General features: G+C 34.1%; 1 protein-coding gene across 1 annotated transcript in view; it reads right to left on the bottom strand.

Annotated features, from left to right (window-relative positions):
• Positions 1-26,974, bottom strand: part of RTKN2 (rhotekin 2) — a 73,519-nt gene that overhangs the window by 29,110 nt on the left and 17,435 nt on the right. The window contains exons 3-7 of the mRNA XM_036066737.2: positions 23,009-23,067; positions 17,632-17,685; positions 16,198-16,315; positions 13,609-13,803; positions 1,454-1,548 (exon numbers count right to left, since the gene is read on the bottom strand). Coding sequence (XP_035922630.2) covers positions 1,454-1,548; positions 13,609-13,803; positions 16,198-16,315; positions 17,632-17,685; positions 23,009-23,067 — 521 coding nt within the window. The remainder of the gene's footprint in view (positions 1-1,453; positions 1,549-13,608; positions 13,804-16,197; positions 16,316-17,631; positions 17,686-23,008; positions 23,068-26,974) is intronic.

Raw genomic sequence — 26,974 nt, 5'->3', positions numbered from 1 at the left:
AAATTTTATTTTATTTAATTATTGTTTTATTTTTTGAGAGAGAGAGCATGCACGTGTGCAAGTGGGGGGGGAGGGGGAGAGGGAGAGGTAGAGAGAGAATCTTAAGTAGGCTCCACTCTCAGCAAGGAGCCCAACACGGGTACAATCTCACAACCCTGAGATGACCTGAGCCGAAATCAAGAGTTGGATGCTTAACCGACTGAGCCACCCAGATGCCCCAATGAACCTCAAATTTTAGATAAAATAGATGCATATATATATATATATATATATATATAATATAACTTACTAAACCTGACTCAAGAAAGAGTAAACCTAAAGAACCCTATAACTATTAAAAATAATTGAATAGTGATATAGTGATATAACCATACAATGAAATACTATAAGCAATATAATACTGAAAGAACAAAAACCAAGTTGCTAAGAAGACATAATGTGATTTTATCCATATAAAGTTCAAACCAGATAAAACTAAATTGTATTATTTAGAGAAGCACACATAGGTGGTAAAACCAAAAATAAATGCAGGGAAGTGAATACCATAAAAACTGGGATACATTTACACTTAGAATAATTAAGAAGTAATGTTGGCAATGTTCTTCCTTGACATGAAGGTAGTTATGCATATATTCATCTCATAATTATTTGTTACACTGTATATTTACGTTTTAAGAACGTTTCTGTATTTTTAATGTAATTTTTAGTGCAAAATCTAAAAAATATTGTAAAATCATCTATTTCATCAGTATGGAGTCACCCATCTTTACAACAATAAGTATAAGTAAGGTTGTACATAATTTTATATATTCTGCTTCAGAAAATGGACAAGAATAACCCAAATTATATTTCTAAACTACTTTGCCATCACCACTCTGTATTTTTCCTCATAGGTAAAATAATCTGGGAGAATGGACAATACTCTTGTTAAATTTTACAAATCTTTCTAATCACTTAGCTCCCTTCTTCAACTTGTTATATTATTTTTTTAGATAAACTACAACTACCAGTATCATCCAGAGAGAAAAGGGTTCAAATTAATTCAGCCCTACCTTCTCCTATATTCTCTGTTTCTACCAACAGGAGGGCTGGATTCCTCAATTTCAACTTCAAAAATAAGACAGGTCTTCGATTGCCAACTAGAAGGGTGGTAAAGTAATCAATTTCAAGTCAAAGACAAAGATTCAGAATACACAAAACCTTTCTATCCTCACTAAGCTAGCCTCACAAACAAATCTCTGGCAAATGGCACAGAAAAAGGAAAACAATTTTTTTTTTCTCTTTAGGGGAAAAGGGATAGACATATTAGAAAGAACCCACAGATAAACGCATGCCTACGTTATTTAAGCCAACATCCGCTTCAGAGGAGCATATTAAAATTAGAAATTATTACTGTCACCACGTTATCTATTAACACAACATATGTAATAAGTAAAATATAGACTATACTCACCATTTCCATTAATAGACAGATTATGGGTCTTGAAGCTATCCTCAGCACTTTCCAAGGTCAGAGTAGCATGAGCCAGCAAATTATACTTTGCACCACTAGTAATAGGGAGAAATAAGACATACTTTGAGTATTTTAGTGTATTTTCTACTACATAAAATATTTAGATGTTCAATAACAGAAAATAAACAACCTGATTAAAAAACAGGCTAAGGTCTTTAATAGACATTTCTCCAAAGAAGATATACAAATGGCCAATAAAAACATGAAAAATGTTCAAGATCACGAATCATTAGAAAATGCAAATCAAAACCACAATTTGTGGGGCGCCTGGGTGGCTCAGTCAGTTGAATATCTGACTCTCAGTTTCAGCTTAGGTCGTTATCTCGGGGTTGTTATATTGAGCCCTGCATCCAGCTCTGTGTTCAGCACAAAGTCTGCTTGAGATTCTCTGGCTCTCCCTCTGCCCTGCCCCATGTTACGTACAAGTGCGTGTGCTCTTTCTCTCTCTCTCAAATAAATAAATATTTTAATATTAAAATAAAAAATACAACAAGACACCACTTCACATCCATTAGGATGGCTTTTATTAAAAAAAAAAAAACCAAACAGAAAATAATTGTTGGCTAGGATATGGACAAATTGGAACCTTTGTGCATTGCTGATGAAAAAGTAAAATGCTGCAGCCACTATGGAAAATGTATGCTGGTTCCTCAAAAAATTAGAAATAGAATTACCATATGATTCAGCAATTCCACTTCTGGGTATATACCCAGAAGAATTTAAAGTAGTGACTCAATTGGATATGTGTACACCTGTATAAATAGCAGCATTACTCACAATAGCCAAACAGTAGAAGAAGGTCAACTGTCCATTCAAAGGATGAAAGGATAAATAGTGGTACATACATACAATGGAATATTATTCAGCCTTAAAAGGGAAGGAAATTCTGACACAGGCTACAACATGAATTAACCTTAAAGACCTTACACTAAATGAAATAAGCCAATCACGAAAGGACAAATACTGCTTGATTCCACATGTAAAGTCCCTGGAGTGGTCTAATTCATAGAAACAAAAAGTCGATTTGGAGGGGGGAACAGGGTGTTATTTTTTATTGGGTATAGAATTTCAGCTTGGAAAGATTAAGAAGTTCTGGGGATGGATGATGGGGATGGTTGCACAACACTGTGAATGTACTTAATGCCATTGAACTATACACTTAAAGATGGTTAAAATGGTAAATTTTATATTATATATTTAACCATAATAAAAAATGAAGAAAAGCCACATTTAGATGTTATAGATGACAGATTATAAACATAAATGAATTATCAACTTAGTATGTTTATCTCTTTATGCTATTTTATCTTAAGAAAATCTGCAAGTTATTTGGTTTAACTCACAAATGTTTCTCTGAAAGATCTCCATTCATTCAAAAATATTAACTGAACACCTAAAATGTGCCAAGTCCTATGCAAGGTGATGGGCACTTTGGTAAACAAGACTCAGTATTATATTCTGATGCAAGGGGAAGGGGGAAAAAAGTAAGCAGAGGGATAAATAAAATAATGGCATTTGTAAGTTATAATGCAACCTCTTCTATAAAACAAAGGGGATAAGAAAACTGAGGACCTGTTAAGCAGGAGAAACAGGAAAGGACTCTCTAAGGGGTAATGGTGATGATCTCATAAGAGGATGGAACCAAGCAAAGAATGCGGGAAAACATTCCAAGCAGAGAGGACTGAAAGAAGAGCAGTGTGGCTAGAGCATAGGGAGCAAGTGGGAACCACCACCTTAGGACACAAGGTCAAAGATAATGGCAGGGATTAGATCCCTCGGACTTTGCTGGGAGCTTTGGAGAAGAGTGGATTTGACTCCAAGTGTAACAGGAAGTCATTGGAGAAAGTTAATAAGAAGATAGTGATGGGATCTGATTCATATTTACTTCCTGGGAGTAAGAATGAATCTTCTTCTGATTTACCAACTTCAAAGATTTGGGGTTTTCATCCATCATATGGGAAAATGGGGGACTTCATTACTAATTCCACTTTTTTTCATGATAGTCCCCTTTATGCTACTTGGGTTAAAATAGCACTCTTGCCAAAGTATCTAAAAATTCTGATGCTAAATTTAATATCCTGGTACTTTGTGGTGATAAAAAGTGAATTTTCATTCAATAATAATTCTATTTTCTGTGCTAGTAATCTTAATTTTATTTCAAGACTTTTTCTTGGTTTTATTATTTATTTTCCAAATTAGTAAAACCTCAACATCCAAAACATCAGAAAGCATGTTAAAATGAGACAGACAGACAGACAGTAATATAGACAAACTTTGGAGAAGAGAGAAGTATGGTGGGAATTTTTATTAATTGTGCCAACTGATATGTTTCATAAACCTTCTTTGCCTCATACTAAATCCTTAATAGAATCTTTACTACAAAGAAAAAGTATGTATACATGTAGTAGGTGTGTAATGCATACTCCACAGAATGTTACTCCCTTGGAGAACACCTGTTGGTTTGTTTTCTTCTCCAGTTTTATTGAGAAATAATGGAAATACTTTATAAGTACAGCATGATGGTCTGATTTACCTTGGGTTTTTAATATACAACCACCATAGACTAGAGATATCTCTCAATACCCAATGTCTTTTGTCAGTGTTTATATAGGGAAATTTATGTTTCTGTCTCTAAAACTCAACAAGAATTTAACAAAGTGATGCATGACTAAAATTTCAAGCTACAGTCTGAATAAAATTGTTATAATGTCAACTACTATGCAGACTTCTGGAAAAATTCACTAAGCACCAACAAATCTCCACTGTTGCAAGAGCTAAAAGGCACCAGCCTCGCACTCAGTGTGGGCCATTCTCTGCTACTACTCACTTATCCTGGGTTTCTATAGTACCTTCCATAGTTAGCTCCTACTTTTCCCTAGCGTTACACAATGAGTCCCCCCACAAAAGTTAAGAAAGTATGAATGAAAACTATGGAGAAAAAAGTCAAAGCAATTGAGAACAGCAGTTACAATGGAAGAGCAAATATGAATACATACAAAGTGCCTACTAATAATCACTAACTGTCTGGTGATCAGGTCACCAGATATGTTAAGCATTATCTCAATGCTGCTATTTATACAATATGTTAAGCATTATCTCAACATGATAATTTGTCCCTGACATATAAGTTTTACAGAACTACATTATAATTTCTCCCACTTAGAATAAAGGGGATTAGACTCCCTACTGGCATTTTAATGCAGCATGTTATCTTCAGGAACAGCTGATTGTCAATAAGCAGGGAAGTGGTGCGAGAGAAAGATGCTAGATGTGTGTGACAAACCACAAGCCTGGTGTGGCTGGAATACGATGAAGGAGAAGGAGAGATGTCCCAAAGGTAAGTAGGGGGCAGACACTGTACATGGCAGTGCTTTGTGGGGCATACTAAGGACACTGGATTTTCTTCTGAGTGAGATGGGAACAAATGGTAGGTTGTGAGCAGAGGCATGTACTATGATGTGACTTGTATTTCTAAATGATCCCTCTGGCTGCCATGTGCAGAACAGACCACAGGGGCCAAGAGTGAAAATGGACACCAACTAGAAAGCTTCTGCAGTTGACCTGACTGCAGGTCAAAAAAGCTGATGCAGGACTGGAATAGGGTGTTAGCTGGTGAGCTGGTGAGAAGTGGCAAGATTCTTGATCTATTCTTAAAGTTGACCCAATGTGGACATGGGAGGTGAAAAAAAAAAGAGCTGAAAACAACTCCAAAGCTTTTGGCCTGAGCAACCAGAAAAATGGAATTGTTATTACACTGCAGTAAGGCTGACTAAGAGAAGAATAGATATGGGAAATATGAATTTAGTTGTGGATGAGTCAAGTTTAAAATTGTTTTAGATATCTAGATGAATTGTAGGGTAGGCAGCTGGACATATCAATCTGGAGTTAGGAGAAAAAAACATGGAAGAATTAAATTTGGGAGTTACCAGTAAATAAAATGAAATTTAATTAAAGTTAGAAAGTCAAGTGAAGTCCAAGGACTGAAAAATAAGACACACTTCATCATTTCAGATCAAGTTGAAGAGCAATGAACAACGGAGGCAGGTGAGGAACAGTCAGAAGTAGAAAAAAAAAACAGGGAAGTGGATCCTAGAAGGCAAGTTAACAGAAATTGTCCAAGAGAGAGTAAGAAGAGAGGAAGTAGAGGTAGGGAATATAGAAAACTTTTCTGTAAAGGGTAGCTGTCAAATGGGGCAGTACAAATGGGAGATATTTCAGCATGCTTCTGTGTTGGTAGCAATGATGCAGTAAAAAAAAAAATTGATGATGTAGGGGAGTGGGGGACATGCGCAGGAGCTTACTTCTGAATAGTTCAGAAAATGGGATCCAGTGCACAAGAAGGTGGCCTTAGATGAGGCAGAGTTCCCAAAGAGGGAAAGCAGCAAATAAAGATACAGATGCGGACAGGCTGACAGATTTGGCAGAAGGAAGATATGCACGTTCTCTCCTGACTGCTTCAGTAGTATTAGTGATAGGTGAAACAAAGTCATCAGCTTTGAATAAGGAGTAGAGAGGAGGGGGAATCGGGAGTCTTCAGAGGAGACAGTAATATGATGTGACATGCTTTCCCTGAAGAGAGGTAAAGTGTAAGGCTATGGAAACTTAGTAGGATTGCTGTCACACTGAGAACTCACTTAAGGTTAGTGATCATGGGTCTAAAGGGAGACCAGTCATTATGACTGTTTTTCTCCAGCTTCCTCATCTATTTCTCATGAGTGCAGGTGCAGCGGAACTCAAAGGAGGATTTAACCAAGGTTGGAGTTTTTTCCAAGGTAAGTATGACATGAGAAAAATGCTAGGAAAGAATAAAGTGGTAAATCATGGAGTCCAGGCTAATTTCGAGTCAGAGTACTAAAGGGAGCAGGCTGGAAATGTGGGAGGTGGTAGATAGAGTGGGATACTTGCTATAAAGATGGTAGAGGGTGTGAAATTATTCGTTACAACAAAGTCTAGGGCACAATAATAGGGTGGAGGACTGAAATAGGCAGAAGGACAAGATCACTGGAGGCAGGGGGTCACAAAACTGATAGTCAAGGTATTAGATGGATAGACTACATGTCTTTCTAAGCCATCAAGAAAAATATCTAAAATAGTGGGAGGCCGGGAGAGGGAGAGAAAGAGAATGAAGATACTTTTTATTTTTCGGAATGACACTGTAATTTATTCTTACTAACCACTAAAAACATTTGACTATTCTTCACTTCAGAAATAGCATCATTTCAATACATAATATAATATAAAATACTGCTATTAGTGTGCACAGGACGCAGCTGGTTATAGGCTGTGCATTTGCACCAAGTGCACTGGGGAGGTGGCATGTTCAGAAAGCAACTTGTGTGGCAGAACAGGCTAAAATTATGTGATGAGCGAGGTATATGTTTGAATTTTTTTTCAGACCTTAAGAAATAATTGTGTAAGACTGATGAATCATAGACCTGTACCTCTGAAATAAATAATACATTATATGTTAAAAAAAAAAGAAGATAGTAGGAAGGGAAAAATGAAGGGGGGAAATCAGAGGGGAGATGAACCATGAGAGACTAAAGAAATAATTGTGACTAAGACATCTTTTCCTCAGCTACTTTCAGGTAAACACGGAGCATATTTGCCTCTGTTTTCAATAAATAACACATCTGAAAATAACAATCTGAAGAAAGTTATTGATAACTTCTAAGGATGGTTAAATAAACTATGATAGAGCCAAATGATAGATAATGTGGTCATTAAAATGATTATGTGATGACTCTAGTAACTCCAGAAAAAAAGCTGAATGTGTAGATAACTATGAATATCTAACTATCCCCCAAAACTAGGTACTTAAAAACCTGAAAAAAAAATCAGTCCATATATAAAAAGTATTTGAATTAGAATGAAGTATGAATAACTGTTTTTTTCTCTTCTAGATTCTATTTGATAATTTTTGTAATCAAATAATGTGGTGAAGCAGTAGTATGATGGAACTCTCCTGTAAAAATCAGAGACAGGCAATGCATTATAATACCACATATGTACAGTGTAAGGCATTTTGACAAGCAATATCTTTTTAAAGATTCACAATAACTACTTGAGGTAGGCAGAGCAGATAGTTTGGTCCATGTTTTCAGAGGAAGAAACTGAAGTTCAGAGAATATAATTGACTTGCCTCTGCTAGGCAAGTAGTATATTGGAAAGAAAGCCCCACTATACTTACTACCTTTATACTTCATTAAGAAATAGTTTAAAATTATGGTACTTTTTTCTGTTAAAACAGATACAAGGGACCATATTTTACCACTGCAAGAATTTTGAGTTCAGGGAGCATGACTTATTAACCTTGGAATCCAATGTGCCATATGATATAACTGCTGAATAATCCTTTCTAAGATGATTAAATGAATGAATAATGAAACTACACCCAATGGCTGAGGAGCTCCTTAGTTACGTGTGAACTCTGCATCATCTTTCACACAATCAAAACAGTAACTTCATTGTCCTCAAAACATAAATAATCCATTTATGCTGGACCAGTATTAAGATACTTGTTTTATAACTTCAATCTAATTTAAAATGCAGTATAGTGGCTTATTTTTTTAAAAAAATTAATATACCTTTTTGTCTAATAATCACTCTCAATTTTACCAGTTTTCTTGAAATGATTGTTTAAAATGATGTATACTTACACAGTGATGAATAATGTACTAAATAAATAGTTCTCAAGAAGCATAAAATAGGGAACTCAGCTATTAGAGACACTGGGAAAATCTGGCTAAAGGAATTTCAGTAAGTGAAATTCCACAAATAAAATGAATAAATGAATCACATCAGGGAGCATGCTAAAAATTACCAAAAATGTTCACTGTCTTCTTTTGGATCAAACAATACTTTATGATGATATTTCAAGTTACTTCATTTTTAAACCATGACTAATTACAATGCCAATGCTTCCAAAACCAACAATGATCTCACTTTTAAAACATTCTTGTCAGGATAACATTTTCTTACTAAAACATTACACTCATTCCTTTTAGCCAACCCTAATATTGAGTTCCCAACAGTTTAATCAGCTACATTTTTTTTATCAAATAGGCCAATTGTTATAACATTGCGGGGGGGGGTGGATATTGGTCCAAAAATGTTATGAAAAAATAAATGACTACTTTAAATGGTAGTCTAAAAAATGCACTCTTTTGTCAGAAAGAACAGCTATATTTGGTCACATGCCATATTACTAGAGAAGATATATACAGCCCAAGTTTGATCTATTATGACCATTTTGGTTGAAAATTAAAAGCTGTATTGGGAATCTTCTCATTGAACTAGATCACTATTAAAGAAACAAAACTGATCCCCTTATGCATTCTGATCACTAGTGCTATTCTCAAACTCCTATCATGGTGCTGAAGCAGTCAGTTAAGGAATTACTAGTTAAGAGTCGTCCTGGGCTATGAATTTAACCTAGAATATGCTGAATTCACACCTGAAGCTCAGCAGAATATAGGTATTAGCAGAACATGATTCAGTGAAAAGTAAAAGATTTTACTCTTCCTTTGACCAACTTTAATTGGTATAAATAAGCAAATGACATGCAAGTTGCATGGGGAATGTTCATAAAGAAAATTAGTGTTTGGATTCAGGTATAAACCAAGTAGAATAATAAATCTAAATAGAATGAACACTTCAAGACAAATAAGTCAGTTGTTATTTAAAAGAACTTAATACTGGGGTGCCTGGGTGGCTCAGTTGGTTAAGCATCTGCCTTTGGCTCAAGTCATGATCCCAGGGTCCTAGGATGGAACCCCACATCAGGCTCCCTGCTCAGCGGGGAGTCTGCTTCTCCCTTTGGCCCTCTCCCCCACTCCCCACTAGTGCTCTTTCTCTCTCACTCTCAAATATCTTAAAAAAAAAAAAAAAGGAACTTAAAACTAACAATATTATGCTCAAAAATTCCTCCAGGCTTCAAAAAGAATATAGGTTAAATGTAAGTTCTAACATCACTTAGATTATGTTCTATGAAATTATAAGTAATGGTTTTAAATTTTAAAATATGTCTGTATTTTATAATCCTATGTTGTTTTTAAATTGCAATGCTTTAGCATGAGTTTGAGAAAAAGTTAAGGAAAAGCACTAGTCTCAGAACAGTAAAAATAGTAACAATAATGGAATGAGCTACAATTATTAAATTCTCACTATATTTTTATTTTTTTCAATTATTAATTTTTGAGGACCCCCCCATACTGTTTTCCAGTGGTTGCACCAATTTACATTCCCACCAACAGTGCACAAGGGTTCTCCCTTTCTCCACATGCTCACCAACATTTATTTCTTATTTTTTTAATAACAGTCACTGTAACAGGTATGAGGTGGTATCTTACTGTGGTTTTGATTTGCATTTCCCTGATGATTTTTGATGTTGACCATCTTTTCATGTTTCTGTTGGCCATCTGTATGTCTTCTTTGGAGTAATGTCTATTCAGATCATCTGCCTCTATTCTAATTGGATTTTTTTTTTTTTTTTGCTATTAAATCCTAAGAATCCTTTATGTATATGGATACTAACCCCTTAACAGATATATGATTTGAAAATATCTCATATCATTCAGTAGGCTGCCTGTTCATTTTGTTGATGGTTTCCTTCACTGTACAAAAGCTTTTTAGTTTGATGTAACAATTCCACTACTGGTATTTATACAAAGAAAATGAAAACACTAATTCAAAAAGGTGTATGCATCCCTATGTTCACTGTAGCACTATTTATGATAACCAAGATATGGAAACAACCTAAGTACCCACCAATGGATGAATAGATAAAGAAGATGTGGTATATTTATACAATGGATGACTACTCAGCCATAAGAAAGAATGAAATCTTGCCTTTTGCAACAACATGGATGGACCTTGAGGATATTATGCCAAGTGAAATAAGTCAGACAAAAAAGACAAATACCATATGATTTCACTTATATGTGGAATTAAAAAACAAAACAAATAAAACAAAACTAATAAATATAGAGAACAGATTGGTGCCTGTCAGAGGGGAGGTGTGTTGGGGGGTTGGCAAAATAGGTGAAGGGAGTCAAGAGGTATAAACTTCCAGTTATAAAATAAATAAGTCATGAAAATGTAATTTATAGCATGGTGACTACAGTCAATCATATTGTATTAAATATTTGAAAATCTTAAATCTTAAAATCTTAAAAATTCTCATCACAAGAAAAATATCTTTAACGTGGAATGGTGAACTAGTTACTAGGCAGTAACTAGACTTATTGTAATGATCATTTCTCAGTGTATACAAAATTGAATCGTTATTTTGTACACCTGAAGCTAATATGTTAAATGCAAAATAACCTGCCCTGGGTCACACAAATAATACACGACAGGACAAAAAATTAAATATTCACTGCCAAACAATAAGGTTTTAAAATGAGGCTTGAGGCCCTCCCTTTTTTTTTCTTTTATACAAGCTTTAAGGTGTATGAAACCCTAGAAATGTCCCTAAGGAGGCTCCTAATAAATGATTGTGTCTAAACATCCTTACCTTTCATATGAGAAAACTGAGACCCAGGGAATAATGTAATTTCTCCAGGACATTACTGGCCCTTTCGTTGTTTTGAATAAAGCAAAATAAATTTTGCTGCTTAAAAAAGTTTTAAAAACTACTGAACTCAATGGAAAATTCTTGACATATCTTAATCTAAAAAAGTTTTAAGAAGGCCTTAATTCTAAAGGAAGAAAATTAAAGGGTACTTTACCTACTTTTCAATGATATTTATATGAGAAAAGACTTAACATCTTCTATGACTATTTTTCAGTGGAAAATGCAGGGGGGAACCCATCCAATGGATCGTGACATCAACCTATGACTCATAAACAGCATTTTTAAAAACTAAAAATAGGGCGCCTGGGTGGCTCAGTTGGTTAAGCAGCTGCCTTCAGCTCAGGTCATGATCCCAGGGTCCGGGGATCAAGCCCCACATCGGGCTCCCTGCTCAGCGGGAAGCCTGCTTCTCTCTCTCCCTCTGACTGCCACTCCGCCTACTTGTGCTCTCTATCTCTCTGTCAAATAAATAAAAACCTTTAAAATAAAAAAATAAAAAAAAACTAAAAATAGAATAAAAAAGTCTGATACGTGTATTATAAATAGCTAGGGCCAAGTATTGCTTCATGAAATCTATGTTGCTTATGCTGCTGTACACTCAGTAATGATGTAAAATGTATTTCTTAGCATAGGCCTCAATCAAAAGAGACTGAAAGCTACAATGCTAGAATCCCAAGACATTTTCCATATGTAATGTATCTGACATGAAAAGAGTTACATAATTATGTTGTGATGATTGACATTTCCAGGGTCTATATACCTGAAATATTTTGCTTTTTGTAATCATAGTAAAGTTATTGACATGCTGAAGAGCCCAATCTATCAGAACATGCAAAGAAATTCTAAGAATATAGACTGATCAACAGTTTTCCCAAGAAACATAAACATAAAACTGTTTGTGAAGTAACAACACAATGTTTAAAGAAAGTATCTGAAAGAAACCATGGCTCCTTGAAGAAATGGTTACTCCAAGTCTGGGCAGAAAAATACAAGATGAATGTAGAACATCTTGTGTCAGAAAGCAAAGAAGCTATCAGAGATTAGGTTATGTCAAAAGCTGCAGGAGTCAGCTTAAAAGTTTCCCCCTGATCAAAGATGGGACAACTTGGCTTCAAAGAGAATAATAACTGTAACAGATTGAAACACAAACATATACAAAAATTCAAGAGTTCAAGTAAAAGAGAACACTGATTACCTCCATGGTTGCTAGGATATCAACTCATTATTCTAAAATTGGGTAAATAAAAGAATCTAGCATTTTTTTCTCCCTTTCCTCCAATTTTTTTTTCATTTATATCCACAGTTCATGAAGGAAAGTTCCTCTTTGAGAAAATTCAAAGTTTAAAAAAAATGCATGACAGGGGCGCCTGGGTGGCTCAGTCATTAAGCATCTGCCTTCGGCTCAGGTCATGATCCCAGGGTCCCGGGATCGAGCCCCGCGTCGGGCTCCCTGCTCCTCGGGAAGCCTGCTTCTCCCTCTCCCACTCCCCCTGCTTGTGTTCCCTCTCACTCTGTCCCTCTCTCTCTGTCAAATAAATAAATAAAATCTTTAAAAAAAAATGCATGACAGATTTAGAAAGTCACCAAATTATAATCCCTAATGAAATAATTATCAGTAATAGCTGTTAAAACCATTAGATAAAACATTGATAGGGAATGTTATAATGGATGAATTAGGCTGGCAACACCTGAACACACTGATCAATTTTAACATAACTGTAAGTGGGACAAGGCCTCCTAATGGGAGACAGTAGGAAGTACCCATAATCAATGTGAAGCATTACTGCCTAAAAAAGAACCTGAATCAAATCAGGCCTCTAGATTTACCAATTGTAGGAAACGGGATAGAAAAAGATGTTTAAAAAGACAAAGATGCAATTAGCTAAATTAAAAATATGGGAAATTCTACAAGATCTGATTTCTTCAATAAAGAATGGCAAGAAAAAAGTAGACAGGAAATCATTAAAGATTAAAAGAAACTTAAAAGATTCACTTAAATGCAACACTGTAGACCTTATTTGGATCCTGATTTGCATAAACAAATTACAAGAGGACATTTTCATAATTGGGGCAATTTGAATACAGACTGGATACCAGATGATATTAAGGACTTATTTTTTATTTTGTTAGACATGATAACGGTACTGAGGTTTTGTTATACAGAGATAAAATATTTTTTAAAATCTGTAAGAATAACGCATGACATATATAGAAATCCAGTTAGTAGGCTGACAGGCAGCAAACACTTTGACAAATAGATAGTTCCTTTTCAAGAAAAACATTTCAGCTTTGTGGTAGGTACTGGAATTCCAAATCGCTAAAACACACTGTCCCCCAACTTCCTACTTTCAAAGGAAGGTATTAAGGATACCTCAACTGGGTAAATGTCAGTTTTGTTTCTGCTTCAGGATGTTTCTTCCATTTAAAATGTAAACTTATACTCTACATACAATACTTTAAAATGTCACAAATACATAGTAATACTATGTCACTATAAATGCTGTATTAAAAAACTTACAAAATAGCAGAACTGTAAGACGAGCATGTTTCATGATCTTCTTGAATCACCAAATTTATTTTCTTCCCTGTAGCTTTACTTATAGATGTCTTCAGTTTCTTAGCTAGTTTTTTTGGTGTGTTGGTTATAGAAGATTCTTCTGTACAGCAGCTATATACCTCCACCTTTATCTGAAAGTCTGGCCCTGCTTCATTACTAAAATCAAGAGCATTCATAACGTTAGAAACTTAACTCAGTAGAAAATAAAACTGGAACATCCTTTGGTGTTTTCATAACATTTAAAATCACAATTTGAAACAGGCTTATGTTAATATATGTTAATGAGACAGAATCTCCCTGTGTTTATTTAGTATCTAAATGACCTCAGAGAGTCAGTGTAACTTCCAGAGCTACCAGCTTCTAAAGTAGGGCCAAATTAACACAATGCGATCAATATACGTAGGCACAGTCCTAAAGAAAAATGATAATATGCCCTGGTCATCTTGTTGCCAATGCTATTTTCCTGATGTCATGTCTTCAGTTATACCTTTTTGTAAGGTATTTACATAATATGTGTGATTTCCTGAAATAACTATTCCTCCAAAAGGAAAAGACTTATAAAACGAAAGAAAAGGTTTTTTCTCTGAAAACTTCAGTGTTCATTTCTTTTTCATAAAGAGTCACAGTCCAATCACTACCATGCCCTCCCCACCCCACCTTTGTACCCAATAACTCTAAAATAATGCTGCACTGTTTGGTTATCTAGGGGAAAACAAACACACAAGCAAGAAGCAATACAAAGAGCTATATACTACAAGGCAGGAACTCCTTGAGGGAGAGTGCTGCCTTGGTAATCTCTATATTCTTAACCTTGCATAAAAGGTCCTCAATACACTATTACACTCATATGCAAAAATTTTGCACTTCTAGCAAATGCTAAGTTTGGCTTTGCACTTTTTCAGACACAACGAACTACCTTTACCATAAAAGACTGTGGTGGTATTACTAACAAAATTTACTTAAAACCGCAAGAGATCCATCAGCAGTAGATGTTGCCTTACATGGAAGATCCATCAGTCTCAGAGATTTTAAATGGCCAATCTATACTTTGGATACATCCAAGGAATAACTCCCAGATATTTTTATAATTTACTTGGCAACCTTTAAACATACAGTATTACTGGTAATGACTAACAAATGTCAATATTTAGAGAAAAACCAGAGATTCATAAATATTGAATACTTATTAAAAACAATCATAACAAAAGCACATTTTTAAACATTTAGAACATTTGTCAGCAGTTATTTTTGGAACAATTTAAAATATTTACAGAATTTTTAAAAAATTATAAATCATGTGGTGTCTTCCGAAGTAACTTGCATTGTTCTCTCAATGAAAAAAAAATTACGATTTTGTCTTTGTGGTAAAAGCAAAGAATAGCAAAGTGATGTGAAGAAAAGAGCCCATTAACAGGACAGTTTTGGTAGAAAAAAATGCACTAGCAAAAGTTGATTATGGAAATAAAAGTAGTTAGATAACCAAGGAAAATTATTCTTTTAGTTTCAATTACATAAGCATTTGGTGATATTTTGAAGATCCTAAATAAATTCCTTTGGTTCAATAGTTTGTAAGAAGGCCTGAACAACTGCTAATAACTCAGAACAATGTGTTTTATTTTTCTGTGCTACACAATTATTTATGGCATACTGGACAGAAGCCACAAAACATGGTTTGCAATAGTTTTTCTAATGTTATGTGAGTGGCAAAACTACTCTCCAATCTCTACTATTTAGCTTCATAACTGAAAATGGCAAAAACCATGTACATTCAGTTTTATTTTAATAGTTAAGTAGCTGTTAATATTTAGATACAAAGACAGTGTTTCTGAAACCCTGAAAGAAATACAAATCACACACTGATTTAGGACAATAGAACCTCTGAAAGAGGCCAGGAAAAACTTATGTTGGTTAAAAATGATTTCTATGGCTACCTGAGGACTTCCTTCTGGTTCTGTATTATGACCACAATAAAATGAGCCTGTAAAAGAGCAGGGGCAATAAAAACAGCCCTAAGGATCACCCAATTTTTTATTGTTTTGGAGTACATGAAAGAAGTACACCGTAAGAAAAAGAACATCTTGAAATTTTACCAAAGTGCTTTCCCTATAGTACATATTTCAGGACAATCTTATAAATAAAGTTGTTATAACTATTTTAGCATTTCTGTAACTAAATATCCTATATGAGATGTAAGAACCTGTTTTATGCTCAAATTCACTTTATATAAAATAATGTTATAATGAGATTCCATTGTATTCACAGCTTGGTTAATAATGAAACTATACATGTTTAAAGAAACTAATATAAAAATTTATCATATCCAATGAGTCAAATATTTACCACTAATATTACATGATTCCACTTTATTTTACATTGAAAATTTTCAAATGCAAAAATGGGCTTCTTCTGAATAAAGTAATTTTCAAAATCAATTTAAACATTTAAAGATCTTAATGCTTCAAAAATAATCCAAAAACCCAATAATTTTGCCTTCCTTTAAAGGTAGAATTTTAAATTGTTCTCATTCTCTGAAGATTTAAACATACTTACAATATAGTTACATTTTCAAAACATAGATCTGTGACTGTTTTATCCGCAATCACCATGTCAGTATCAAAAACTTCAGCTCCCATTTTGAATAAACAGAAAATGGCATACTGCTGTGATCCTAGGGAAAGAGTGCTCCATGAGATGAATCATGCCTATATCATGTTAAAATCTACCTGAAAATGACAAATTAGCTCTAATATTTGTTAAAAGATTCTTATTTTCATATATGTTACACTGTAATCGTTAACTTTTTATAGGGACTGCTCTGTCAGTCTATGTTAACACCTTTCCCAACCAGAACAAAGCAATTAAACCAAGGAATATCAAAAAATAAAGCTGAAAATACAGGCCTCTCAGCAGCCTAAAGCAAGCATCACATTCATAAATTTTATTCCTAGAAACTCTTTAGACTTTCATTAATAGCAAATTTATTATTGTATATATACTATTACCGCTGTCATTTTGGTTTCCAAGTCTATTTAAGAAGTTTTCTATTACAAGAGGTTAGGGGCAGGCACGTTAACAGCAGCAAAACATTTTCCACCAAACTGAGAGCAAGGGAGGAAACCACAAAAACAATAAAAAGTAGGCATGTGAACACAAAAAACATAGCTGCTGAGCCTTTTAATTTGGTGATGTTTTTTAAAAGTATTGGGTGATTAAAGGGCTAAAACCTCATTATTGAGAAAATGTAGCTCTTCAGAAAAACTTATTCTCTATAGTAATCAGAAAGATACACTTAATCCCCACATGTATTCCTTTGTAAAGTAAATTATATTTCCTAATTGAATAACAAATATACTAACCTGACTTTGGATTCTTCATATAAAACTAATTATGCTCAGTATGATTCAGTTTTTTAAACTATGAGGAACAAAGCTATCACAATAGACAAGAAAGATAAAGGATTATCATAGCTTTTCCACTTTGCCTCTAGAAATCATTTGAGGTTAATTTCTATGACCTAAGCAATACACGGATTTGTGAAAATACATGGATTTGTAAATGCTGAAGGGGGAAAATCAGATCAAGCTAAAAATCTTTCCCTCTTACATCCTGTTAAATAATCTGAAGTAACAAAACAAGGCAGAAAAGATCTCCCAGATTCCGGTCAAAAAGAAATGCTGCCTTTACCTTTACTCCTTAAACATTTTCTTTTGTTGTACCTTCCCTTCCACACAACCTGTTACAGTCCTTGCATGGGTTCCCATCAACAACTAAAAGTACATTAGGTAGGTATTATCTTAATTAATATCAAGCAATTACAACATATTTGCACTAAAAATAGGAAAAAACACAGTTCAGCAAGATACAGCTTATTCTGCCAAATGACATCAATTTATTTCAGTGTGGAAGCAGCTTTTTCTCCCAATAGTCACAAATTTACTATACCCTAAAAAAAACATTTCAAATATAAATTAAAATCGTACATACGTTCCTTATTGCTGAAGTGATCAGAGTCTTTCCACATTAGTGGTATACGAATATCTATGAAGGAGGGGAAAAAGAAATGACAAGTAATAATCTTGATAAATTCCATTTCTTAGCGTGAAATGAACCTCTGAATTCCATAATGGATTCTGACCATTAAAGCCAATATAAAATTTATTATTTAAATATTCTAACACAGGCAATATTTTCTCAAAAATAGCTTAGACTAGGAATATAAAATCTCTTATAGTTATTTAAATAATATACTAAAAAACCCTACCAACTATTACTCAAGAAATTATTAAGTAAGGTCTGTAATAAGCTTATGCCATAACATTTTCATTTTGTGATTTATGTTTTTGCAATAGATGAAATAGTTGAATTTCTATTTTGGGTAAGCGGTAGCAAAAAATGTAGTTAAATACATTTCAAAATCATAAAATAGTAGGTAGAAAGGATGTCAGGACTTCCACTATGCGAAAGATGAAGAAAATTAAGTGACTTGTCTAAGATCATTGTTCATGACAAACAGATCCAAACTTTTTCATTAAGAAGATTTAACTTGTCTATGAAAGAATTTGCAGATCTTTGTATATTCATGTTACAAACTATGGCATTTCCCTTAAGAAATAAAACTAAAAAAAGTAATGCATTTCTTCTTCAAGACCAAGGAAAGGGCATATGTTCTAAAAGTGATCAAAATGTATTTTCTCTCATTCACACATTCTTCAAACCTTAAAGTAATTATGTTAATGATCCTTATTCCAGATGTTATTCTAGACCTTTGACACAGTCAAAATTTTTCCTTCCTAGTTACCTCCATTCTTCCCTTTACTTTTTTTTTTTTTTTTAAAGATTCTATTTATTTGACAGAGAGAGACACAGCGAGAGAGGGAACACAAGCAGGGGGAGTGGGAGAGGGAGAAGCAGGCCTCCCGCAGAGCAGGGAGCCCGATGTGGGGCTCGATCCCAGGACCCTGGGATCACGACCCGAGCCGAAGGCAGATGCCCAACGACTGAGCCACCCAGGCGCCCCGCCTTTACTTTTAATACTAGATTAACAATTTTCCTCTGACATTCTAACGGTATCTATATATTTTCAAAGAGAATCAAAGTTCTACCAAGTAGATTAAGATGTATGAATTACAGCATAACACAGCACAGTAGAAAGCTCAATGATAAAGTGAAATTAGTTTTAATTACTCAGAGTATAAATACCTCAAACTTTTGTGGAAAATTGCTCTGTTTAAGACACTTCCCTATTACACTTAGGGAAGTGTAATATGCATATTTTCATACCTATTAATTATGCCACTTTCAAATAATTACAAATCTTTATGAACATAAGCTGCTTGGCTACATTTATGTTGTGTTTCACTTTAAGTGCTATGATTCTTTGTCTACATATTCATTTGTTTAGAATCCTTTATAAGGTTCTTAACGCCTATTTCTAATTTCCTTTCTAGAAAAGCTTTATAATACTCCTTCACCCTTACCCGTCCAACCAGGTATGTGTGTATGAGTGTCCTGCCACTGCTGCCTTAGCAGTTGTGGTAAAAAAATATTACTTACTGGGCTCTCTCCATGCGCCCAGCTAAACACCTTATATACATCTCATCTAACCATAATTTTTAAAATATATTTACTAATTTAACAGACAATTGACAAATTTAGATTTGCATTTTTTTAATTAACAAGAAAAATGTTAATACATTTATCAGCCAGTTCAGTGAATGTTTGTATCCATGACCCACTTTTCTTTTTTTTAACATACTGTTTATGCTTTGTACTTTTAAAAGTTAATTATTTAATCTATGTGAGAATTTGGGGGTATATGAGGTAAAATATTCTTCTTATAAAAATGATTGTTCCAGCTCCATTTATATATCTAATAGGCATTCCCTTCCTCATTGATTTAATGATTCAATGGATCTTTATCATATATGCCATTCTGAGTATCTGTCCTTTGGCTATATGCTTTACAGATCTAATTGAATCGTTTAACAGTTACTGTCTATCCTAATAGCAATACCATACTATTATAACTGCTGGATCTTTATAGTATACTTTACCATTTGCTAGAAATATAGCCTTCCAAAACATCTTATTCTCAATTGCTAATTTCTTTATGTGAATTTTAGAAATATATTGTCCAAATTCCCCCACTAATGTATGGTGATTAACATAACATAATAAAATAAAAATAAATAAATAAATAAATAAATAAATAAAATGTTTTATTAGAATTCTATTATCCAAATTAATTTGAGAACTGGTAACTTTATAATACTCTGTCAATATATATTCAGTAGCACTATACAGTTACCCTTACATTTTTATTAAGGTTATTCTTGGGCTATTTAATATTTTTGTTTTTTGTTGTTTTTATTGTAAAAGAGATCTTTCTGCCATATTTTCTAACTAGATATTATTGGTTTTGAGAAGAGCTTACCACTTTTTGTATATTTACCTTGAATCTAGCCACTTCTACTGATTTCTTTATTAGTTCAAATAGTGTTTCAGTAAATTTCCTTAGATATTCTAGGTCTGCAATCTATTATTTTAAAATAGTATTCAGTTTCTCTATTTCTTTTCAGCAGTTTCATCTTTCATTCTTGCTATTTTAGCTGCAATTTCTTAAATTGTGTCAAAATTATATTGATAATAATAGACATTTTTACTTTGTCCTTGATTTTAATGGGTTTGCCTTTATTGTTTTATAATTATGACTTGGCTGATACCCTGTCAAAGAGCCTGCTTCTTGCCTGGCCACAGTTGCTGACTCATTTCATTTCACAACTGTTCTTGTTCACAGCTGTTCTTGTCCTAATAGGGTGGTATTAACTATTTACACTATCTTGGGAGGAACATGAACCCTGACTTCCTCTGCTATATACCAATAGCCTATGGGTCAGTCTTGCCTTTTCCCATGCCTACCTACATCAAATTCTCAAGAGAAGGCACACATTTCTTATCTATTTCCCAGGTGGTCAGGTACTGTTCAGATGACAAAAGATGTGTAACCTACCAACTGTGATTTTTAATTCAGCTTCAAATAGAAATTCCTTCCAGATGCTTGCAAATGGTTGACTCAGTTTTAGCTGACAGTGCTCTTACCTTTGTCTCTTTTTATGTCTTCATTGACACTTTTACGATAAACTGAAAGAGACATACATAATACAATGGCTAACCTGATGCTGTCAACTCCTCAAAGTCTTTCTATCATTTTCAAAAGTAAAAACCGAGGCACTTTAGGAACTGATTTGGCTTTAGATATTGAATTAGTAGTCAATGAATAAGCAGAGACAATTGCCACAATGCAATTATTTGATATTTAGTAAGAACGATCAGGATATATCTGACTTATCTTTTTATTTTTATAAGGATCTGGCCATGAGTGGTGAAACTGGAAATGGAAAACCCAGGTATTGCCTGGTAATCAATGTAATCTCAGAACATTAGGAACCTTTGCTGCAAATACTCATTTTGATCAAAAGTCATCCCAATGTCAAAAAAAAAAATGTATTTAAAACGTGAATGAGTTTTTAATTTTCTTTGTTTTTATTTCTTACAAATAAAGAGACAAGATATAATTAAGTTGAAGCAAAGATGAAGAGAAATTACATATGTATTCCATTTTCTGAGGCTTCCAGTTCCTTAATTTAAAATTATCTCTTGGAAAGAAGGAACACATGCAGAAATAAGTTTAATTTCTACACTTGAGTATTTGTGGTCAGGAAAATAGTTTTTTTCTCTTACTTTAAATGTTTTTACTTAAGTACTCTTCTAAATGTGCAGTAAATGTTAATATCATGAATTGCTGTAGCAAATAAACTATTATGTCAATAGGTGTTAACTCTATCATGTCATTTTAGTCTTCAACAGCAATTTAACATATCTTACTCGTGTACTTAGTGACACTAAATCAGAAGCAAGAAATGGAGGATTATGTTTAAGTATTTTTAGAAAATCTCCCTTAAAGATCTCAAATATTTTATTTATTCACATTGAAATGTATTGAACATAGTGCACAACTACTACGTAAAAGTACTGTGTTTGGCATCAGAAGCATATAAGGAGGAATAAAACAAGTTTTATTCCAGTCTTATAATTGGAAATATGAAGACATGAATATAAATAACTATAAAACAAGCAACAGATTTTATATAGTTCAGTTACTTTCCTAAAGAATTTTTTGCTGAGGGCAATTCTTATGATTTAGGACAATTACATCCTGTAAAATTCAGATCTATCCTTCCTGCATGAGAATTTTGTTTATCCATAAAGACATTTCTAAAAACAGTTCCTTGGGCAAGAGAGCTGAAATGCAGCCGCATGTTCCCTGGAGCTAAGAGAACAAGGCTTCCGGCCAATGAAACAAGCTAGTTATGACTTAAGGGCTGATGGAGGTCGGTTGTTCCCAAAATGTACCGATGAGATAATATTTGTAAAAGGTACATTATCTGGCTAGTGTACACGAGTCAGCCTGTGTTCACTTCAATCTGTGGCATCTCCAAGCCACTGTCTAGTTTCCTTAACACTTTGGAGAAACTGAGACAGCACAGCATAAGTGCCATCTAGTGGTAAAGCGTCTCCCATCTGGATTAGGAATTCAAAGAAAGAAAACATCGTTTCCAGCTGGAATGGTAACAGGGAAGGCTCTATAGATGAGCAAACAGATCCTGAAGATAATATAGTTATTTCAAGAGCTAATTTGGTGTCAGAAGTAGGCAGTGTATTGACAGAAAAGGGAGAGAAATGTCTGGCTAAGCAGACACTTTATGTACAGGAGTAGAAGATAGGGCTAGAAAAATAGTTGGGTCAGAATGGAAAGCTCTTGAGGGGGAAAGTTTGGTTTTTATCCTATGGAAAACAAGAAGCAGTCATCCATCCAATCAATATCCAAGGAGCAATTACTATGTGTAAGCACTGTTTTGGCTTCAGGGTATACAGTGATGAACAAAACATAGTTCCAACCCTCATGGAACTTCTAGCCTGGACAAACATAGAAATGCTACTGAAACTTCTGAGCAGAAAAGAAATGGAGTCAAAGATTTGAGTTTGTAGCCCAGCCCAACCACTTACAGGAAGTCTGAGTCTAGAAAAAGAGAACTATCCTACCTATTTCACAAAACTTCACCGAAGAGAAAACTGCATAATATATATAATACATATGAAACAGCTTTCTCAAACTGTAAAATCTTACATAAATGTACAGCAGAGTGATGAAAACAGTGTTTTAGAACAACTATAGATAGAGGCATGCAAAATAAAATGAAGGAAAAAAAAATGGATGCAGGGAGTTAAAAGCCCACGAATTCTAAGAAGGCACTTAATAGAATTTATTCAGCAATATAAAAACAATCCATCTACAGCATACCTGATATGGCAATCTTTCCTTTACATGCTGTCCGTTCTTTACTGTCAAAATTCACATCACTGTCAAAAGGAAAAAACCTAATGAAGAAAAGATCTTTTCTAATAAGCAATGTTTTAACAATCTTTCACAAATGCCTAAATATTAAAAACACATACCCGTGCATAATAATGACTTCCAGTTAACATAAACCACTTCACTCAAACTTCACCATGTTTAGTCAACAGCTAGCTGCCTTTAAGAGAAATATATAGAGACATTCTCTTTCATTTTTCATATAAGCTTTACATTCCCTGAAGATTATATACTGGCTTACCCTACAATGAAAGCCTTCTGTGAACACTTATTTATAAGCAAGATGTGCAATATTTGTCCAGGTCCTAGGAAGTGTAATACCTTGGATCACCTTTCATAAATTACATTTCTAGCTTACCAGACTATAGTTGCCTGAAAAAGCTAAAAAGCTTCCCAACCATGAATTTGCTGCTCAGTAGTACTTTATCCTTATAAAAATCTAACAAATATCAAAAAATTTATTCTCTGCTATATATTTATATGCAGTAATATATATCATTTCTTTGAAATTCAAAAAAACTATATACTAAAACAATAAATTAACTCAGACACTAAAGGAAGGGAGTGGCTCTGCAGAGAATAAAATATGAAGTAAAACATTGTCATGACAATAGAAAAAGTCTCAAGTAAAATTCTTGGTATATAAGACATTCCCAGATCTGACTTTAGAATATACTATTACCATAAAAAAAATTCAAAATAGTTATCTCCTGGTAAATCAAATCAATCCCACCCTTGAATATTTTTCCAGTATCTTATTTCCTAATATCCCACATTTAGAAATTAGCATTGCATTTCTGGAGCACTATTTCCCAGAGTATTCTGCTTTGCACTTTTTTGGGGGTGAGGATGGGTCTCGACTTAATTTGGCTAGCTAATTAACTACTGGCTAATTTAATTAGGTACTTCAAATAATGTTATAAGATTAAAACTTTTCATCTGAATACACTGTTTGATTCTTTTTTTTATTATGTTATGTTAGTCACCATACAGTACATCATTAGTTTTTGATGCAGTGTTCCATGATTCATTGTTTGCGTATAACACCCAGTGCTCCATGCAAAACATGCCCTCCTTAATACCCATCACCGGGCTAACCCAGCCCCCCAATCCCCTCCCCTCTAAAACCCTCAGTTTGTTTCCTGAAGTCCATAGTCTCTCATGGTTTTTCTCCCCCTCCGATTCCCCCCCCTTCATTTTTCCCTTCTCCTAATGTCCTCCATGCTATTCCTTATGTTCCACAAATAAGTGAAACCATATGATAATTGACTTTCTCTGCTTGACTTATTTCACTTAGCATAACCTCCTCCAGTCCCATCCATGTTGATGCAAAAGTTAGGTATTCATCCTTTCTGATGGCTGAGCAATATTCCATTGTATATATGGACCACATCTTCTTTATCCATTCGTCTGTTGAAGGGCATCTCAGCTTTTTCCACAATTTGGCTACTGTGGACACTGAACTGCTATGAACATTGGGGTGCATATGGCCCTTCTTTTCACTACATCTGTATCTTTGGGATAAATACCCAGTAGGGCAATTGCTGGGTCATAGGGAGCTCTATTTTTAATTTTTTGAGGAACCTCCATACCGTTTTCCAAAGTGGCTGTACCAACTTGCATTCCCACCAACAGTGTAAGAGGGTTCCCCTTTCTCCACAACCTCTCCAACATTTGTTGTTTCTTGCCTTGTCAATTTTTGCCATTCTAACTGGTGTAAGGTGGTATCTCAATGTGGTTTTGATTTGAATTTCCCTGATGGCTAATGATGATAAACATTTTTTCATGTGTCTGTTAGCCATTTGTATGTCTTCTTCAGAGAAGTGTCTTTTCACGTCTTCTGCCCATTTTTTGACTTGTTTTTTGGGTGTTGAGTTTGAGAAGTCCTTTATAGATCTTGGAAATCAGCGCTTTGTCTGTAGTGTCATTTGCAAATATCTTCTCCCATTCTGTGGGTTGCCTTTCTGTTTTGTTGACTGTTTCCTTTGCTGTGCAGAAGCTTTTTATCTTGATGAAGTCCCAAAAGTTCATTTTTGCTTTTGTTTCCCTTGCCTTTGGAGACATGTTTTGAAAGAAGTTGCTGTGACCGATGTCGAAAATGTTACTGCCTATGTTCTCCTCCAGGATTTTGATGGATTCCTGTCTCACATTGAGGTCTTTCATCCATTTTGAGTTTATCTTCGTTATGGTGTTAGAGAATGGTCGAGTTTCATTCTTTGTAAATAGCTGTCCAATTTTCCCAGCACCATTTATTGAAGAGACTTCTTCTTTTTTCCATTGCATATTTTTCCCTGCTTTGTCGAAGATGATTTGACCATAGAGTTGAGGATCCATATCTGGGTTCTCTATTCTGTTCCATTGGTCTATATGTCTGTTTTTGTGCTAGTACCATGCTGTCTTGGTGATCACTGCTTTGTAATATAGCTTGAAATCCGGCAACGTGATGCCCCCAGCTTTGTTTTTCTTTTTCAACATTTCCTTGGCAATTCAGGGTCTTTTCTGATTTCATACAAATTTTAGGATTGTTTGTTCCAGCACTTTGAAAAATGCTGTTGGTATTTTGATTGGGATGGCGTTGAAAGTACAGACGGCTCTGGGCAGCATAGACATTTTAGCAATGTTTGATTCTAAGAGAGCTTTTGGAGAAAGATTGGGTGGGATTCTGAAGTGTAACTAATTTTCAGAAGAGTATGACACCATCTCATTGCGTTTCAGTAGGCATGTTAAAATGATTGCATAGATATTCTTTATTATACATCAAGATTTGAAGACAATATATCAGTCTACTTCTCTTACTCTTACTCGATTAAGCACATAAACACTTTAGGGAAATATAGTCCATATGAGCTGAAATAATATACTGATATACTTAAGTTGATAAACTTACATAAGACACGTATATAGTATTTATAGAACTACATGTGAGGTATAACTGAAGTAATGTAGTAGACTTAAAACCATAAATTTCTCAAGATCCTATCTAATTTCTTTGTGGTCACATTAGTATTTAAGTTAAAACAGGGAATTCACTAAGTAAAAATAAAAGTACTCATTGATTACTTAAAAATAATGTTTCACTGAATCATAAATTTTAAGTCAAGTTCAATATTTTATACTCAAGTTTAGTTGGAGAACTAAACTTGTCATGTTGAAGAACATTAGCTTGCTTATTAGTTCATCACAGAGTGAAAATTTCAATTGACTAGCCTACTCTAAGGCACACTAGAAATCAAACACAAATCTCAATTTCCTCAAATTGGTATAAGAAATACAATATATATACAGTTGGCTGGCACTTGTAAGTAATATTTCTAAAAACACCTTCTATATGAGCAATGCATAATATAAATTCCTAAAATACTTATTTCAGTGAAGAAATACAAGAAAGCTCTAATATGGTGAGTAACTTGAGTATTATGGAATAGGTCATAGATTATGCTAAAGTTGAGATCCATTAGGTATTACTAAATTGGATTAAATGTGACGCTTTTGCAGGTAAGTGAAATTCTGAAATACAAGAACCACCAAAAGCAAACTTGCTGAAAATTTACCACAAAAAAACAAAAAAATCCCCCCAAATGATTTAACCACATGGCAGAGTACATACAGCTTTCTTCTCTGTAATTATAATATACTTGCATAGGCATTTCCAGGGCCAGCCAACAAACTTATTATACATAAATATTATCAAACTATAATTTAAATCCATTTAATCATATAATCTTACAGAATAATTAAACCTGTTTTTTTTTTAAATGAGAGACACACTGAACTAATTCAGCCTCATTTTGCTGAAGCCTGAATTATTTTCAATTCAAATAACTCCTCAAACTGTTATTTAGGGTGCTAAAATGTGATGTTTTTCTAATTAATCCAAATTGACAATAAAATTGT

Source organism: Halichoerus grypus, chromosome 7, assembly GCF_964656455.1.
Source record: "Halichoerus grypus chromosome 7, mHalGry1.hap1.1, whole genome shotgun sequence".
Classification (NCBI taxonomy): Eukaryota; Metazoa; Chordata; class Mammalia; order Carnivora; family Phocidae; genus Halichoerus; species Halichoerus grypus.
The sequence above is the reverse complement of the archived record's forward strand: the minus strand, read 5'-3'. Positions and strand labels throughout refer to the sequence as shown.